The sequence below is a fragment of the Magnolia sinica genome, chromosome 2, assembly GCF_029962835.1.
Source record: "Magnolia sinica isolate HGM2019 chromosome 2, MsV1, whole genome shotgun sequence".
In the NCBI taxonomy this organism is placed as follows: Eukaryota; Viridiplantae; Streptophyta; class Magnoliopsida; order Magnoliales; family Magnoliaceae; genus Magnolia; species Magnolia sinica.
Window position 1 is genome coordinate 108,897,515 of NC_080574.1, and position 20,496 is coordinate 108,918,010.

Genomic DNA, 20,496 nt, shown 5'->3' on the forward strand with positions numbered 1-20,496 from the left:
CTTATTAGAACTCGGTCATATACGGTCGATTTCTAACATATTTGTCTATCTTGGTGCTTATGGTCGTAAGGTTCGGTTTGAATTGAGCCATACATTCAATTTAGGCACGCTCGCAATAATCATGTGACCGAGATTGAAATAACAACAACACATATCTTGGCATCCTCGGCGGGACTCATAACATGAGCCAGAATGAAAGTAATGAGAAAGTGAGATTGCCAACATATCTTTTTAAGATAATAATGGTTGGGCCACGTGATATGCAAATGGTGAATCAACATATGGCTGAGCAGTTATGAGCTCAGGCCGAGGCCTTCAATAGATGGATTGCCAACGAGGTTGGAAGCTTGAATAGGATATTTTCTGAAAGAACACCTATCGTGTTGCAACAAAATGTGCCTCAACCAATTGTTGATATTAATTCAGTCAGAAATCTGGCGTCAGTACTGCCAGCATCGCAGTTACCTCTTTCACAACAGAATATTCATTCGACTCAAATCCAGGAGATACGGAATGCTTCGCTGTCCACCGAGTTCAGGCGACTAAAGCGGGAGGTCGGGAATTTTATCCTTAAAAAAGAAAACCAGGATATACCTGGGGGACAACCCTTCCTTGGTAATCTACTGTATCATGGAAGACAAAACTAGGTAAGTCCTAAACCATGTCAAATAGTTGAATAACGCCGTTTGAATTGTGATCAAATTATTCAAATTATTTAGGAAGTAACAGGCTAAGTTTGCGGCCGTATTACTACATCGGTCAACCATAAGCCCTATTCAGAATTGATTGATTGACAGTCTCCATTGTCACGACCGATTTTGCCGTTTTTCGATTAAGATATCCGAGTTCGACCATGACAGCTGATTTTGCCCTTTTTTTGATCAAGATGGCCGAGTTTAATTAAGACGGTTAAATTTGCTATCTTTCAACCAAGATTATTGAATTCAACCAAGATGGCCGAATTTGCTGTTTTTCAACCAAGATGGTCAAGTTCGGCCAAGTTGGCCGACTTGGATGTTTTTCGGTGAAGATAGTCGAGTTTAACCTATATGGCCGAAATTGATGTTTCTACACGACCGAGCAATCACATTTATTGCGTCAAACAACAAATTATCATCGCATTCACCTTTTCCTAAATGAGAAGCGATGTGGGGGACAATGTTGTACCCTATTTCCGATTGTTTTTGGGAAACGCGATTAGAAAAGACACGTGTTATAGCAAGGGAAATATAAAAAATGCTAAAGATCTTCAAGGATGTTTTAAGTTCTTTTTACAGAATCAGAACTGATAAGATGGCAAGACAATGTGCAGTTAAAAGGAATTCAAAAGCAAACCAAGCACCTAAGAGTCATTTAGGAGGTCAACTGAGTGACCGAGTGGAATGCGGTCGAATCAATAAGGAGGTCTGAAATGAAGTCTCTAGAAGGTCATATAGTGCTTAAACCGTTACAATAACCGTCAGAACGCGAGAAGTATACAAAAGGTCATGTAGTGCTGAAGCGATTATAGCAACTATTAAAATGTGGGAAGCATCTAGGTGATCAGTTTAAGGCTATAAATAACAAAGGAAGTCAGTAGAAGGAATCGTCTCGTACAAATTGAACCAAAATAAATCTATCTTGCAATTATCCTTTTAATTATCAATCATTTACATTAGTTATTGTAATCACTCAACTTTATTTGTCATTTACATTCTCTACTGTAATCCGTAGCAGTAGTCAAGTAGTTGTTATCTTTAGCTGTAATTCGAGTCCACGCTTAGATGCTAGATTCAATTTCGAGTATCAAGCAAAGTTCTCCATCTAGTAAGGTGTTTTATAATTGTTTTTCACGGCCGACTATAAGAATTTTATTTTTTTTTGTATTGAAAAGAAAGTCTTTTTGTATGAAAAGTAGAAATATGACCTATTTTGAGAAGACGAACCTCACTCTCTAATTATCACCTGATCATCTTAAGCAACATTATGCAAATGGCTGAATAGGCGACCGATCTTATTAGAACTCAGTCATATACAATGAATTTCTAGCGTATCTACCTATTTTGACATTTGGGGTCATAAGCTATTTAGTTTATATTGAGCCGTACATTCAATTAGGTAACGCCCGTACTAATCACGCATTGAGAATGAAATAGCAGCATCAGATTCCAATGATATTAACCATCTAAACAGTGGCTCCAAAACTTAGTAGTCAATTTATATTATACTAGAAAGAGTCGCTGGTTGAAACCATCGTTACGTGGGGTCTCACTCCTCAAACATCACTTTGATCGACTAATCGACATAGCTATTAGACCAGCAGTTACAAAATGGATGTTTTGTGGGGGTGGGGAGTCATTCTCAAAATTAATCTTTGAAAACCCTTGATTTTACAATTTCGTAAATGAGGAATTTTTTTTTTTCCAAGTTCATGATTCTCATGCCTATTTGCTAATTAGGCAATTAATGATTTTATCAAGAGGTTGCTCAAAGACATCCTGACCACTTTAGCCTTTGAATCTGGATAAACTTCCAGTGATCCAAGCCATGTCAACCTTCACTTATTGGCCTCTTTTGCTTTGAATATAAACCGTCACCTTAACCTTTGTACGCATTGAAATTTTCAATCTGAGATTGGGCATCCCCCAGCCAAGGAACCGTTTTATATAAATGATCTGAGCCATTGAAAAAGGCCCAAATTCAATGGTATCATTATGTAATATGTTGGGATGTATTCAAGCATATCACTAAACACATAAATTACATAATTTTTGAATTTTATAATTAAAAATGTCAAATTTATGAATGGAGTGCACATCGAACCATGCCCTTACCCCTCTATAGGTCTTAAGCTAGAATAAGAAGGTTTTGTGAGCATGTCTCCCACGTTGTGAGGTCTAAGTCAATGCATCCAAAAGATTTGATTATAGGTCATTTAATAAAATTCAAGAGACCCAACTCCTCCAGAGGACGTTTGTTTGCACGCCATTTACATATGTAAATGGTAAAATAAAAAATAAAAATCACATCCTACCCCATGAGAAACACTTTCATATGTGAATTGCTTCCATTGGTTTTACCAACTTAATATGGGCCGTCCATTTTCCATAACATTAATCAGATAATGTCATTCGATCAAAGTGATTGGAGAGAAATGGGCAATCCAAGCTGGGCCCCACATGATTAATGGTCCCCATCAATGCTAAGACCTCACTGGTATACTCAATATGTGCCATCCATTTCCTAATCACTAATTGGGTGGCAAAGCTCATTCGATCAAAGTGATTTCAGAGGCGAGCAGTCAAAGATGGAACCCACATGATGGATGGTCCACAACAATGCCTAGATCTCTCTAGCATACTCGACATGGACCGTCCATTTCATGAAACCACTAATTAGATTGTTAGGATCATTCCATAAAAGTGCTTTCAGAGGGATGGGCAATCAAAGGTAGGCCCCACACTGTGGACAGTCCGCATCAATGCTTAGACTTCTCTTGTATACTCAATATGAATTGTCCATTTCCCAAGCCACTAATTCGATGATTAGTCTCATCCCATCAAAACTGATACATGGTATACTACTTACATATGTAAATGGATCCCTAGTGAAATGCTATATCATTTTAAAGTACTTGCATACGTAAATGCTGGAGTCAAACAAACCATAGGGTAGAAAGGCCACTCAAATCCAAAGACCAACTCCAAACACGTCAAATATGAACAGTGTCTGAACTTTGGATTGCTACGTGATATACTACCTCAATGAATCACCCAAGTAGGCCTTTGACATGGCCCAAATGATGGTCACTTTTGACTTTTACAAACAGTCAGATTTTGCCTACAACATATGGTGAAATCTAGTCGAAATAAATGGTTAGATCTGTTCCAAGTTTACGGTCAGATTTGATCCATATTTGATCTATATAAATGGTTTAACCAAAAATCGAATCTGACCTAAAAAGAAAAAAATAATAATCAGATCTTGCTCACAGTCAAATGACTAGTTCTAGTTCCAGATATAATGATGAATTAATGCAGATTTGATTTTCAAGAGTGATCTACTTCCAGTCTGATTTAATGTTAGATACATAATCAAGATTGGGCTAGATCAACAGTTTAGAAAACAGTCCAGATAAAGGCCCAAATGATCCATATCTAATCAGCATAAAATTAGTCCCAGAGAAACCACCAACGTATCAAATAACCAACAAACTGATAATTTTTTTATTTTTTATTTTTTATTTTTTATTTTTAAAAAAACAGTACATTGGCTACATTGATTACCTATCAAAAGCATGGTTTGCAAGTTAGTATTTGCAAATTGAACCGTTCACCACTGATACGGGGTTTGCATTGCTCCTGTATCAGCCTACAACCCGACACCAGCCGATATAGCTGTATCTAACTGCACTTACGCATGCTTATATACGGTTTGTAGGTTCTTCTAATTTCACCTAAATGCTATGTATTCACACATATGAATTTGTAGGTTAACCTTAACAAAGGATACTGTATTGGATTCAGCTCTTGTAACAAAAATTGCTGCAATGCATGCTACTTCATGGCAGCTGCTGATACCCTATGACTCGGACCACTCTGGAGACCACCAGGAAATTGCATTCCATGTGAGATATGATTTCATCCTTTGTTCTAATAAATATTGAAAGACAAACGTAACTATTCCTCTGTTTATCCTAGTAATTGTTTCCATGGAAATCTATGCATACCTCGATTGGAACTCTTGTTCCATGGTCTTGTGCACTCATCAGTAGCCCAGAAATACTTTCGACTAAACAAGGGTACTGAGTGTTTGTGGTTCTCTTTCAACATTTTCCTTTCTGTGAATTTTCAGACTTCTCACTGAGATGATATTTGAAAAATTAATAAGATAGCTGTATCTTCCCTTTAAATCTGTAATCCTCCACGTGGGCATTTTCAACTTGTGTTTATTTAAAAGCGTCCATCCGAGAATGTGACAACTTGTACAGGAGCCCATGATTCATTGATTGAGACTTGACTCCAAGAGCCATCTGCTAGTTGGACCACGCCCAAAAACTCACATATAATCCATCAAAATCTTTGATCCTTTTTCAGTTGGAAGTGGACCATTGCTGTATTTCTTTTCCGTATTGCAGGAAACAACCAGGTCACCACCAGAAGGGTTTTATTCATTCCAATGAGGGTAATTTTAGGGCATGGTCCATTTGATGGATCCCTCACGCAATCTGTCTAGATCAAGAAAACATAGGCCCACTTATGCAAATGTAAAAACCTGAGGATAGTATGCATTATCCTAGAGGATGGAATCATTCCCTTATGAGAGGAAAAAAAAAAAAAAAAAAAAGAAGAAGAGAAGAAAAGAAGAAAGAAAACGCTTGGTAATAAGGGGTCTTTCCCATTAGTCTCGGCGCATTGCCACTAATCAACCTGCACATGGCTGGATGCTCAGTAAAAGCCACCGTCCATCTGGTGGGCCCCAACTGCAGATGGTCTGCAGTAAAAGGATAATATCAGTATAGTAGTTAGCTATAACAGAAACCATTCTCTAAATTTGCCTAATAGACTTTACTGTTCCCTTTCTGAGTAAAGTATTCAAGCTGACATCGGACCATGTAGTTCAGCAATTGAAGGATGTTGTCAATCTTCTTATAGTTCCATAATCTTCCCCCCCCCCCCCCCACCCCCAATCACAGTCTCAATCAATACGCGAACTGCCCAAGAAAGCAATTAGGAAAGAGGTACAGTTTGTAGTCCATCAAGACGATGAAATCACTCGTTCCCCCAGTTACCGTTGGTGGGAAAAAAGGGATCAACCTGTATTTAGTTGAAGAACCATTACTCAGTGCAGGGTTTGTCCTGTCCACTCACCAGTCACCTCTGCCTTTCTTCCTGGGATGAAGAAAATCATCCAGTAATTGGAGTGCCTTCACTCCGATCTCACCTTTCTGTCAATGCTAGATTTGCTAAGGACAAAAACACCGAGCACAATGAGGAGAGCACCTCCAAACCACTGCAAAAAATGGGGTTTCTAATTAGCAATGAAGTTACAAATAAAAAAGAAAAATGCCAGAAAGCAACATCAACCCTGATCATAGTTCAAAACCTGAAAACTTGACTCAACCTGATATCCAGCCAGGTCGTATCAACTCAAAGACTCGATCGTCTCTTTTCTTGACCCAATATTTAACAAATAAATTAAGAATATTTGTATTAATAATATTTAAAGTGTTATGGTTATTTATAATATAAAGTAATAGCTAAAATAAACAAAGGGAATTATTTGATACTCTGGCAGCTTATGATGCTTGATAAGCATGAAGTTAGAAATTGTACATGTGGCAACATTTGTGTCAATAAACTGTCTAAATTTGGAACCCACCTTAACTAAGAATACCAAAATCAGATTGGTTGAACAAACCTAACCCCTGATTCGTGCACACTTGCTTGCTGAAATAGAACTGTTGGATATTTTTTGTTTCAACTGTCCAATGAATGTCTACCAATCTGGCAGTTACACAATCAAACATGTAATTTTGGGTTATGACACATCCAAACTGGGACCCGTAATTTGGACAGTTCAATTTGAATTACTCATATGCTAAGTGTATGATTTCTTAGTGCCAACCTATCATCCATCACATTCTGCCAGACTATTAAAGTTTTCCTTGTAAACAATTGTGCAGGCCATGGTGCTATGTTTGTCACAGACATTTACCAACATGGATAAGGTTGTGAATTCAAAACTCATTGGCTCGTTTTTAACTTTTATTAGGACCAGGCAAGTCACTCAACTCGAGTCACCATGAGTTGCATCACATCAACCAAGTCAAGGAGCTAAAGAGAGATAATAAGCTAACTCAACGAGCATGCATGCACGTGATAATCGGTCAGTAATCCAAGATCATTATTATTATTATTATTATTATTATTATTGTAGAATTGCATGTACGCACGCACGTGATAATCGGTCAGTTATCCAAGATCATCGAGTTTTTGTAGAATTACCTTGGATGGGAGTGAAAGGGCTTTGTGGGTGAAATGATTTCCTCAAATTTATTATAAGATTCAAATTGATGCATTAGGGGGGAGGCTTCATTAATGATGACATGGTGTGAAGCCATCCCATCTACATGGACTCCACACATAGGCACACATGTGGAACATGTGTGCGAGATGCAATGTTGTCATATGCAATTACATAAGCGATTATGCCATTACATATCTCATTTGGAGACCCTGGACCGCATATGCCATAGTGGCATATGTGGTTTTTGTAATGTTGGGCATTATGAGGTCGCATAAAGAAGTATGTGACCACATAAGCCATGAATCTGCGATATGCGATGGAAAAAATGTCCTAATGGAGATTTCTGATCAATGAGACTTTTTCCCTCCCCCCCCCCCTTTTTTTTTTACCATAAATAGGCACTCCCAACCACATTTTCTTCTTCTTCTTCTTCTCTCTCTCTCTCTCTCTCTCTCTCTCTCTCTCTCTCTCACACACACACACACACACACACACACACACACACACTCTGTAATACTCTCTTACTCTCTCTCTCTCTCATATTTTTTAGTATATGCATTCACTTGAGTACTTGTTAGTTGACTTGTTAAGTAGTTATAATCTAATAGTCTAATATCTATATATATATATATATATATTCCCTACAATTGTAGTATTTTTACAAAATTTTCTTTTCCATTTTCCTTGATTTTTCTATTTATTTATTATAATTTTTTTTCACATACACAAAAAAAAAAAGTTTTGGGGGTGGCGCCATCGGATAAGCGCACAGCCCTGTTGGGTGACACGTGACCGTTTATGCCCTTTGACAAGATTGGCAAGATGTGAGCTACTCTGTATAGAGTCACCTATACAGGTCCGGGAACTTTTGTAGTGCTTCCTCCCATGCCATACAGTCCCAGTTTGACTCTATCATCTGTGCCGACTTTCCTCATTCTAGCCCATACTTCTCCACTATTAATTTTCTCACACAAGGCGTTGCCTTCTAAATTAAATCTCCACCACCATTTCCCCATTAGACTCGCATTCCTTTCCTTCATCATTACTAGGCCTGAACCAGTGTTCGAAGTATCAGTATCGCTACAAGTTTCGCTGGCTAGGGATAAGGAAACAATATCGATATCGCCGATAATATTGCTGATAACCGGAAATGCAGGGAAACATGGGAAAACGGTAGAATTTTCAGCGAAACTTCAGGAGATGTTAAAATGTACATATTTGCATATTTAGAAATAAAAAATTGCAAAAAGAATGCATACATAACAAGTTTCCATTTAATGGGGCCTTAAAAGTATTTGTTGCAAGAAATTAGTTCAACCATCCCATCCGGCCCATTTAACCATCCAACCTTTCATCCAAACATCCATCGATATTGCAAAATATCAACAACACATGATATTTCATCAAGAAATCATCATCAATTGGAAAGGAAACGAAAGATTGTAGTCTCAATATCACGCATGTTGCGATATCGATAGTATCGAGATATTATCAATGAAAAGTTGAACATTACATACAACCATGTGCCCATGAAAAAAATAATTGAAATAAATATTTACTATTGAAATATCATCGATACACTTATGATACAAGCATTACCTAGAATTTAGGTAGTCAAAAATATTGGCGATTACATTAGCGATATTGATACGTTGGCGATACTTAACAATACACTGCTAACACCTGGAATTTTTTATATCACTGAGCTGGAGATAAAGATAATATCGGAGATAATTTGAACACTGGCCTGAACCATGTTTTATCCCTAATTGGAAATCCCTCCACTTCATCAAATGAAACCTTTTTTTTATCTCCCTTCCCACAGGAAATCTCTTCGCAGCTTCTCTAACATTTTTGTGATCGTAGCCAGAGCTTTGAATAAGGACATATAGTACACTGGGAGGTTAGTTGACACTGCTTAGATTTGGGTGATCCTACCCCAAATGAGAGAACTCTTCTTCCATGCAGACAATCTTTTCTCTACATTTTCGACTACTGGATTCCACATAGCCTTTGCCGGTATCCTTGCACCGAAAGGAAGACCAAGGTAGGTGATTGAGAGGGACCTGTTTTTGCACCCAAGAGTGGAAGCCAAAACTTTTATCCTCTTCTCTGGTAGGTCAATGCCTGCTGAAATACTCATTATGGAGGTTAACTTTCAGCCCAGACACCGCCTCAAAACATCTAAGCAGCCCTTCAAGGTTTTTAATATGATCACTTAGGCTTTAGAAGAACTAAGGTGTCATCAGCAAACTGCAGATGAGAAATGGTAAGGATTGTCTTACTCTAACCCAAAGATCAAACCAACTTGTTCGCCCCTCAACATCATCATGCTAAAACCCTCTCCCACAATAAAAGAGAAGGGGGGTTAAGGGACTGCCTTGTCTTAGGCCTCTCGAGCTCACAAATATATACCTACTAGGTTCCATTGATCAGAACCAAGAAAGATGCAGAGGATAAGCATGCATTGATCCAGTTTCACCACTTTGCACCAAACCCTGTCCATTGTTGCATGTATAATAAGAAATTCCAGTTGACGTGGTTGTAGGCTGCCTCCGATATTGATTTTGCACAACAGTGCTTCCTGCTTCGATGTTTTCCATGAGGAGATGCACTCATTTGCTATAATGAATCCCCTCAAGAATCTGGTGATTCGACATGAACGCACCTTGGAAGGGAGATATGATTCACGGCAACAATGACTTAAGCATCCCAGCCAGGACCTTGGCTATGATTTTGTACGCACTTCCAATCACACTAATTGGTCCGAAGCCAGCAAGCTCCTCCGCCCCATCCTTCTGGGTCACAAGGCAAATGAAAGAAGCCCTTGTGCATTCCCCATCCTTCTTGGGCACAGGTCAAATGAGAGAAGCCCTAATGTTTTTCAGAAATAAAGCTTCCTTTATGGTTTCCCCATTTTGCAGGAAGATACCCATAGAGAAGCCATCCCAGCTCAGGGATTTATTGGTTCCATGCTATGGAATGCTCTTAGGACTTCCTCCTCACAGAAAGCGTCTTCTGTACTCTGAGAGCGACTTTGGGACAATGGCTGGAAAAAGCCATTCTATCCAGCTTCAGTTTGGGCCATCTCTCCTGATCATAGTTTGCAAACATGGACCTGGACTCGGACTTGAATTGCCTCCAGGTTGGGCTCACTTGTACTTGGCAGGTTGACCAGGTAAGTCAAGAAATTATTATTAATTTTTTAATTATATTTATTATAAAAATAAATAAAATACAAACAATTCAACAAAAATCTAAAAAAAGAAAGATCTCAGCCACCAAATTTACCATCATGGAAGGCAGACAGATGATCCAATCTGCCATCAGGTTGGACACAATGTGAAGATACCTGGGCTCAAAAGTTGGGCCAATGGGCTTGTCAATGGGCCACAGTTTACAAAATAAATGTATGGCTGGAACTAGAGAACCTGATTATTTCTAAAATTGTGGGCTACACAGAGTAGAGCAGCCTTATTTTTTTAAGTAGATCATCTACATGGTAAGATTCAGTGGATGAACAGCTTGTATCTTGTTCCCATGTGCCACTGTGGCATATATCATGGTGTGTACACAGATGCATCATATACACAAGCAGAAAAAACCTCCAGTGGAAGTGGAGAGGGTGCGCGAAATTGGAGCATTTTCCTTCCCAGTACAACCCACATCATGGCCCACCTGATTGATTGCTCAAATCTTGCCAGGTTTACCAGATTGGTACATGCACCGGCATGTACATGGGCAAAGCACACGTGGCGATGACAACCGTACGTGTTGTTGAAAGGACGTGACGGCATCAGGGATGGCAGATGAAAGGCAATGGCGAATAACTGGTACAGTGATTTGGTGAATGACTCAACAACAGATCATATTGATTGGGTTGGATTTTGGCACCTGTGAGCAGCTCAACTAATGGTACGAGAAAGCCTATATATCTATGGGTGAGATCGGCCTTATCCCATCCACATGGTTAGTGGATTAAGGCTCACATTGGTTTTCCAAGGCATACACTACAACCAATGTTTGAAACATCGCTATCATGTTACATATCACATCCATGGAATACAGATACATATCGGTTATCTCATAGGATATATCGTTTATATCAGGTAATTTATCGCACCTTTTGGGAAACATTGGGAAAATTGTTTAATTTTTAATAGAACTTCAGGGATTGTTAAAAAAAAAAACCTTTAATACACTTTTAAATCATAACATCTCAAAAAAGAAGTGTACATAGTAAGTTACTTGTATAGGGTTTTAAGCTATGCATTGTCTGATTGAACTAATGCAACTATATTCAAATTAAATGCATAACATTTAGAGTGTGATGATCATTTTGTCAAACACTCCTATATATTTTGAAATTAGTCTCAATTGACTGCTGGTTGAAGGGAAATTTCAAAAATAAAAAATAAAAAATTATTAATTATTAATTAAAAATGGTTTTTATTGTCCGAAAATTAATAAGGGCTTAACAAATCAGTAGATCAGTCCTCATACATGCTTGATTTCATGTTTGGAGTGCAACATTGCAAGCAATTTGGGATAATTTGGGAATTTTTTTTATTTTTTCCCAATTTTTCTCAAATCAAACTACCTATACTCAAATTTCAAAATTAGAATGTATGTGATGATCATTTCATCAAACACTCCTAAATACTTTGAAATTAGTCTCAATTGATAACTGGTTGAAGGAAAATTTTGAAAAAAGCATGGAGAACATGAAGAACCAAGGGATATCGAAATTATAGCTCCAACTCTATGATTTTTTCATGCAAAATATGAAGAACCAATGGATTTGTAACTATTTGACATTGATTTAACATAATTTCAACTAGAAAAAAAGGAATCAGAAATTAAAAATGCTCATCGGATCGAACATGTGGAATATATCGGCACTACCAGTGTGTTTCATATCGCACAGGTGGGATACAAGAGATATTGTGGGGTATATCGGCCGATATCACCGATATTTAAAACATTGGCTACAACAATCTCCCACTTGCCCTAAAACCAATATGTGCTTAAATCCATTAAGCACACATGTCAAACTAGGACTTCTAATGCAAGGGCATTTTCACACTGGGTTCGAGTGGGGTGACTTGTGGGATGTGGGAGGCACACTTAGGGTGGGCAGCCCCCGAGAGGCGGGTGGCTCGTGTGAAGCGGAACCCGTGTGATGTGGGGCCCATGAGAGGGGTTCGACCGAGGACCTAACCTATGAGATGTGGGGCCTGGGCTTATGAGATAATGAGATTGATTCACTACGCTCTATCTTTTTTCTTTTAGAGCAAGTGGTTAGTTGTCCTACATCAAAGCGGTATCTGAACAGAAGGTCTCGTGCTCAAGACTCTTCACCAGGGGTGATTAATGCAGGGTCATTTTCACACCGGGCTTGAGTGGGGTGGCTTGTGGGATGCGGGGGCACACTCGAGGCAACCCATGTGAGGCAGGTGGCTCATGTAAGACTGGCCCCACCAGTGTGAGGCGGTTGGCTTATGTGAGGTGGAACCCATGTGATGTGTGGCCCACGAGGGGGGTTCGGCCGAGGACCTAACCATGGGATGTGGGGCCTGGGATATGATATAAACGGATTGATTCGCCACTCTATTAGTTCGAGCTTTTGGAGCAAGTGGTTAGTTGTCCCGCATCAACTTCTTAACCGAGAGGGTTAAGGAGATATACCGACCATCTTAAAGTCCATAGCCTCTCTGTTTGTAACCTTGTGATCAAGATTTGATCACCAGACGACTAAGGCTCAACCAAGAACCTCATGATCCATGAGAGAGTGAGCTTGCACCATTTAAGCATACTTGGATCATCATGGAACTACCTAGAATGTTACATGACAATTATTATTATACAAGAGACATGGGTATGCTACTAATACATCACATCATCACAAGAAGTACCTCATCAACCCATACATCACATCATCACAAGAAGCATCTCATCTTACCCAAGTGGAAACTTGAGGTTTCTCTAATACGAATGTCTTGCAACATAAGCCAGGGTAATCTCAGTGTGTGGTTTTCCTCCCATTGACTAAGACATCTTGCCATTCGTCATCTTATGCACACATTAACATACCTTGGGGACCTCTGTGAGCAGATAAGACTTGCCTTTTGGGATATGTCCCCAAGTGGAATTTTTGGGCCATAACGGCCGTTACGGTTCTTGTAACAGTCTCCCAGGGATGTTAAGAAAGTGACTCATCATACTGCCAACTATCCAGAAATGCTCTCAGCAATAATTCACGGACAAAAGTTTCTATTCCCACATGGTGACTGCTTTGGAGGCTTTTCGAATTCATCTCGCCTTAAGCCCGCAGGATTCGATCTTATCCTTCCACACCAGCAACCCAGATTTCAACCCATTTGAAATCCGCAGAAGTTCCCGGAAGCCCCTTATTTGCCCATCAAAGTGCCTTCGAAATATTTAAACGAAAGATGTGTGATCTTGACAATATCATACCTCTCTCCATTCCAGAACAGATTTGGGTATACCCCTTAGCAACCAATACTCAGGACACCCATCTCATATGTTTTGTCGACTATTGCGGAAGGCATGCTGAGGCTCTCGTCTTTGAACAAGCCTCCAGCCAAGACTCTTCAGAAAGTGATTGATCATACTACCAGCTGTCCAGAAAAGCTCTCAACAATAATTCACGGACAAAAATTTCTATTCCCACACAGTGACTGGCTTTGGAGGCTTCTCGGATTTCATCTCGCCTTAAGTTCACAGGATTCGATCTTATCCTTCCACACTAACAACTCGGATTTCAACCCATTTGAAATCTGCAGAAGTTCCTAGAAGCCCTGTCTCGCCTATAAATGTGTGTTGTTTCCATTGTGAACAAAACTCATTAAGAAGGTGAAAAATGAAGAAAAAAATGTGTGGATGTAGTCTTCTAGTTTTCCTTTTCATTTATGTACTGCTCTTCCTTAGAGCTCAGTTCAAAAATTAGGTGTAATCCATGGTGTGTCGTATATATCTTTTAGTTATCTTAATCCTATGTGTGATCTTCTTTGCTATTATCATGTGTCTTTATTATTTTCATTTTTGTAATATGCATGTTATTGTTCTGTTTCCGTGTAAGATTGAAATGCTCTTCTTGTCGCCGTGTTACATTAATTCGTCGTACTTATTTTTTGGCATTAATTCATGACAGGCATGTTTATATATATATATATATATATATATATATATATCAAGCCACTCAATTAATTATACAATCATCAAAGGCTATCCTGAAACTGTGGCGTTTTAACTTTTTTATGAAATGAGAAAAGCCATTTAGGAGACTTGTATAATAAAATTAATAAAAAAAATCGCCTTAAAATGTAAATGTGTCTGCAGACTTCAATTTTCCTATGTAGATGAACCCTTTTCTGGCTTTCCCAGTTCAAGCTATAAATTTTCATGTAGATGCCTTCAAGCCCAAGTATCAAGAGCAGCAACTATGGCATTAAAGCAGAATAGGAAGTTCCGAACAAAGATCCAGTTAGGAATATGCTTAACTTTCTACTTGTGTTCTAATTTTTATTGTATGAAGAACCATCTCATGCATGCGTTACCTGAGAAATGATAAATCTATTATGAGGAAAAATAACTTGTTGTGTTTACATTTCTTTTTTCTCTATGTTATGATTTTTATTGCCTGAGATTTATGTACAAATTACCTGAGAAGACAGTGGCTCCTTAAAAAGAAAGAATCCGGCTAGACCTGAAGAAAGGAAGTTGGTGGCAAAATTTGTCACTGTTGCTTGCAGAGATGGAAGTGCTTTCAGGCTGTTGACGTAGCATCCCCACATTGACACATTGAAGAAAATAACCAGGCCATATTTCACAAGCTGAGAGATCAACGCAAATTACATGTTTTTGCCCAAGAAAAGAAAAGGGTTATGAATTTGCACATTCATACTCTGCTTGCAACATTATAAATGAAAATTATAGACTGAATATGCCATCTGCGAAGTTCTATGCAATTTTACTGCATGCAGCTAAATTTTACATGCCTAAGGTAGAAAAGTACGGAGAAGTTTGTACAACGCGTATGACTGTATGGTGCTCTTGAGCAACAGCAGGTTTAAGTGTTTTGTTGATCACAGAGGCACCAAACCTTTTGGGCATGTTTGGCACGCATAATTTTAACGTATTGAATTGCATTTGGTGGGATATAAATTCCATCGGCCATTTGGAATCGATGGGAAGGATTGAATTATTCCAGATATTTGACCTTCCAATCCCAGCAGGAGACATGGCATGATTTCTGGTGGATTTCAAAATCCACTACATCTGTGGGACCCACGTTGATGCATGTGTTTTATCTACGCCGTCCATCCATATGCACCCTTTACATGTGACACTCGACTTGCATATGAATATATATGACGAGCATCATATGTGAAATCTGGTCTGTTGGTTACAATTCCAGCATCCACACGCTGGTTTCATGTAATACAGTATTTTCCCAAAGGAATAATTCGATCCCAAACATTGGATTAGATGGTCAAAATACCATGGTATTTCTAGACAAGTACTGCAGGAGTAATCATTGTGTTAATACAATCTAATGCAATGAAATACGACATTCCAAACACGCCCTTAGTGTTATCAGATGTTCTTTATCTATGGGGGAAAAAGTAATTTAATGCCGGGTAAAATAGCTAAAGCAGAAAACTACTAGTCTGATAATCAGGCCACGAAAGAAACTTCAACTTTTTGGCTAATGATGATTTTGAGCCCCAGAAAAATCTTCTCTCTGAGGATTGACTTCTCAATCTTTCAAACAAATCAAGAATCATGTTCATTGGATGTTTGAGAAAAGATATATAATCAAAAGATCATGAGAGTCACACAATCCTATTCAGAGTTTTCACAAGTCCACAGAACTTGATTTGATTTCTGTGTGAGATATTATGTCATATCATATATGTTTGAAAAACTTCCGATGTTTGTTTCGTAACAAATCATGTAAATCAGATATTCTTGGATCAATCAAAACATTAAAATGGCGGGCAAAGCAGAAAATTCAGACCTTTATGCTGCTGAGTATGGGTCCGAGTATTAAGTATGACAAGGATTGAGTTTGGTGTATCCTCAAGATCCTAATTATCAGTATGCAAGTACAACAAAGGACTGGTCACTTGCTCATAAACCTAGTAATGTAAAAACACCTCGACATTTATATCGCAGGTTGTTTCCCCAATTGGCGCAAAAACAAATTCTAAATAACTGACAACTCTTGAGTTCAAAATCCCAGTAAATCTGGATTGTAAGTCTTGGGAAACAAGGATGTCTGATGCTTATCCTTTCAAGAGTGCCCAACTCAGATACTCCAGTTTCTTGAATGATCCAAGTCAAACCCAAGCCATTTCATGAATGATCCAAGTCAAAGCCAAGCCGAATTGATTAAGTTGCCTTTGCACTTGATATCAGTAAACAACCAAAGGAAGTTCCTCACATATTTCTCCGTATAGTTAATCACACTAGCTGGAATGGAGAAGACAATAAACCTGTGAATGGGGATGCTAGAGAGCATACGTTTCACCAAAACGGGGCCTTTTAAACTGGAGAATTTTCCCTAAAAGCATCCAACAGAGGCTGGAAATTGATTTATGAGGGATCCAATGAAAAATAAGGCATGAAGACATCTTAGGCAGATTATTTTCAAAATTTCCAAAAATAGATATAATTGAGATTTTCTTGAGGGACTCATTTTTACCAACATAAATGTTACTCTTTTGCTTACTGATGATTTTCCTTGAGCTATTATTATCTACTTTAGATGCATTTAAGTATTCAAATATGTACATAATTCGAACATGGCAGGTTGCTGATGCAAAAAAACTTCTGATGTTTAAATGAGAATCTTGTAAAGGAGAGTGCCTAGTGGTGAGGAAGCTAACTGAGCATAGACTTATGTTCTAAAAAAATTTCTCTATATATGCTTAAACAAGAAACTAAACATGTAAGTCAATGTTATCCCTTGAAATATCTCTAACATAAGTTTGTACGCCTAGTCACGTAGCACCATCCAAATACTAGAACTACTCAACATGTCTCCTCTCACCTGCTCCAAACTATAGTTGCACAAAGCTAGAAGGGAAGCAAAAGCTGGTTCTGGTGCAGGAGTAGAGCTTCTGTTTCAAATTGAAGGAAGTATAAATGGCGGGTAAGCAGGAAGCAAGGGTGGGTTCAAATGCAAAATCAAAGTGAGGGTGACACCTCAGTAGAAGATCCTACAACATAGCTCCAAATGTCCTCACAACATTGACATGAATTTAAAATTATTCTCTCCAAAACAAGATTACTATCAATGACTGCCAAAAAAACGCTTAACCATGGCACCCTCCAATTTTATTTTTATTTTTATTTTAAAAAACCACTATAATCATTAGAAACTCCTGGCTTAATTATTCTCCCTGACCAACAAAATTACATGCATGAAACCATTCTTATCACAACCAAACAAACCTCGTAGTCTCTCCCTCCCTTTCTAAAAAACTTTGTAACTACTCTCCTCCATCACACATAATACCCGTTCCCTCGTATTGTGAGGGAGAAACAAAGGAATCTGATGAAGATGTAGAGGAAGATGATGCAATTGACTATCAAATAAACAGAGTAGATGGGGAATCTTGAGATGTGGATGGGGTGTCACCTCATGCAAAAGCACAAAGGAGAAAATGCTAATACAAACCCTGATATTATTGTTCTCTCTAACTGTGAAAATCACAAATCTATTAAAGACTCCACATTACTCCTCAAAATATTGTTCCAAATGATTCTTCCACTACTAAGCTCATACCAATGCTTGAACCAATACTTCCTTTTGAGGAACCACTCCATAAAGATCAGAGAACTCCATTGCATGTGTCTGTATAGCCACAATACATGGTCTTAAGACTTTGTAGGGATCTCTGTTTTTGGTAAACATTCGCCTAGGCCTGGTCACTGCAAACCCCTTTGTGAGGAGGCACCCCTTCTCCTGAAGTTGCGGGGCTATTTTGCTGAGTTCCTTAGAGAGAGTTGTCTCATTCCCCTAGGTATTCTCTACCTACCCACCTGTGTTGGTTTTGGGTATAGGTACCCTTTTGTTGAAGGTCGTTCGAACTTTTCTTGGGAGTATGGCATGGGTTACTTCCATGCTATGGTGATTGACAAAGTTTAAAATATCACAGATATCAGCCCGTATTGGTCGATATCTCGTGTATTGCACAACAGCGATATGATATCCCATTGAAGTATCTAAAATTCCAAGTATCGCGCAATGTATTGTGATATATCGTGAGATCTCGCACGACCTCCTTCACATATATTAAATGGTATCAACGATATATAAATACCGTATGCGATATCACTGAGATATTCAGAAATCGCAACCTTCAAAAAAAAAAAAAAAAAAAAAACTCAAGAAAACCCAAAAATCTGTTTTTCAACCCTTCATTTCAATTCAAAGGCGAAAAAAAAAAAGCACCTCTCCCTACCTCCATGTGTGTGCAACGTGTCTTCTCTAGTCTTCACACATTTTTCTCTCCTTTCCATGCTACATGCAACTCCCTACTTCGTTAGGGAGACTGGAATCATCTACGACTGCACCTTACGCAACATGTAAAGCACCCAAGCTCTGTGGGGCCCGCCATGTTTTATACGTGAAAAATCCACTCCATCCATCAGGTGAAAACCTTTATGTTGATCGTACATAAACGGTCAACCTGATAAAAAAAAAAAAAAAAAAACCATAGATGAACCACACCAATGGAACAATGTAAATTTGTGCTTACAATCTCTAAAAGTTGACTGTAGTGTGGCTTGCCCAAGTAGTGCATCAAGTTGATTTTTGTATCTTATCTTCATCATTGTGAATCACACTAGATGAATGGGTTTGATGAAAAATGTATTCCATGGTGGCCCCAAATACAAACCCATGGTTACATAACATCCCCATTGTTCTCTGTATTATGGGCCTATGGCACACCTAAGTTATCTATTTGGCTAATTTTTGGTTCAGGGCCTACCATTGAGGAGCACACATAATGAATGAAGTGGATGTCACATAGACAACATTGTAGTCCCTATATTGAAAGATAGAGGGTGACTCAACCCGACTTGTATGGGTTGACCTGACTTCGACTGAACTAGTTGATTTGAGTCGCCGAGTCTTTTAACCGTGTCGTTAAGCACTAAGGTTTTAACTTTCTCCACACTAAAGAAGGTCCTTCATTCCTCCAAATCCATCTCTTCAAAATCCTTAAGGATGTGGTTCTTAAGCACTACAGGCTTGCCAAATTTTCCTTATTCCACTCTTTAATATTCACTTCCACATATTGAAGCTTTGGAGGAAATTAACAACCAGCTCACCATTCCACTTTGCAACTAATAAATTACTCTGCCAAGTTTCCACATACCTACCATGGTCATGATGAGCTTAGAGCAACACCTTCTCAGGTTTAAAGGGTTCCAACTTTCAACCCCCATGATATGGTAGAAGATTCCAATAGTATCCAGGCAACATTGGTTGGGCTAAAAAAGGTCCTCCCACTTCTTCAAAATGGGAATGCTATAAAGTTTGCACATAATTCACTTGCAAGTCAGCCCAAGTGAACAACAATCAGTTCAGGGCCAAATCAATCAAGCTCAAGTTACCTAATAATCCTCACGATTTTTGTTAAGAATAAAACCAATTACTTCCCTTACACTCACCGACAAATTTAGTTTAACCATTTCCCCACAAAACTTGTAAAGCCCTTCAGGAACAATAGCTGGAGTAGGAATAAAGGATGGGACTTGCAACAGCCAACCCATCATCGAGAAAACCATAGTTAATGATCTCTCATGAGGGGGGAGAAGCAATAATCCATTCGAGGATTGAAGAAAAAGCATCCACATCCCATGAGATATAATCCAGATATATCAAAAAAGATCCTTGAATAAGTTGGGTAATCTGAATTTTTCTCTCTATATGTAGATCCCATAATGGACAAGCAAAAGCAAAGAGCATCCAGTACCCATCTAATGGAGGTCAAAAGTGGAAAGTAGGAAAGATATGCCAATTCACATGGACTGTGTTTTGGATAAAAGACAAACAATGTGAGCCTAGGGGAACTTTAATGCAAAGATTGGAACCAGAAATGAGCTTCAGGGCCAGGGGGAGAGGCCCTCATCGCTAAAGAATCACCATAAAAAGGGAAGGGAAATAGCTTTTCAATAGATAAATCTGACGAAGAAGAGGACATAAGTTACAAAATGGATGGCAATACCATTCCATGAAGCCCTTCATAGATCCAACCCAACCATGAGTCAACATTATAGAGCCAATGCAACCAAAAATGAAGGTGGGATTTGTGTATCAATGGTAATGGTGCACCCCTTACCAAAGTCTTATTTGTAGAGGCCCAATTCCAATACAAGGTTTCACGATCCATAGGTTGCCTCAAGTGAAGTTCCAAACTAGTTTTCTTGGATGTTATATCCATTGTT

General features: G+C 38.6%; 1 protein-coding gene across 6 annotated transcripts in view; it reads right to left on the reverse strand.

Moving 5' to 3' along the window:
* Positions 1 to 4,471: 4,471 nt before the first annotated feature.
* LOC131237367 (uncharacterized) overlaps positions 4,472 to 20,496 on the reverse strand; it is a 44,297-nt gene continuing 28,272 nt past the window's right edge. For 2 of the 6 annotated variants that reach the window (XR_009167196.1, XR_009167200.1), the window contains 3 exons: positions 14,694 to 14,864; positions 5,796 to 5,991; positions 4,472 to 5,472 (listed from right to left, as the gene is read on the reverse strand). Coding sequence is in view for 1 of the 6 variants with exons in the window: in XM_058235086.1 (XP_058091069.1) it covers positions 5,908 to 5,991; positions 14,694 to 14,864 (255 nt within the window). In the remaining 5 variants the exon portion in view is untranslated. Of the gene's footprint in view, positions 5,473 to 5,661; positions 5,992 to 14,693; positions 14,865 to 20,496 lie in introns of those variants that run through there. The other 4 variants (XR_009167199.1, XR_009167198.1, XR_009167197.1 and 1 more) reach the window with 4 other exon arrangements.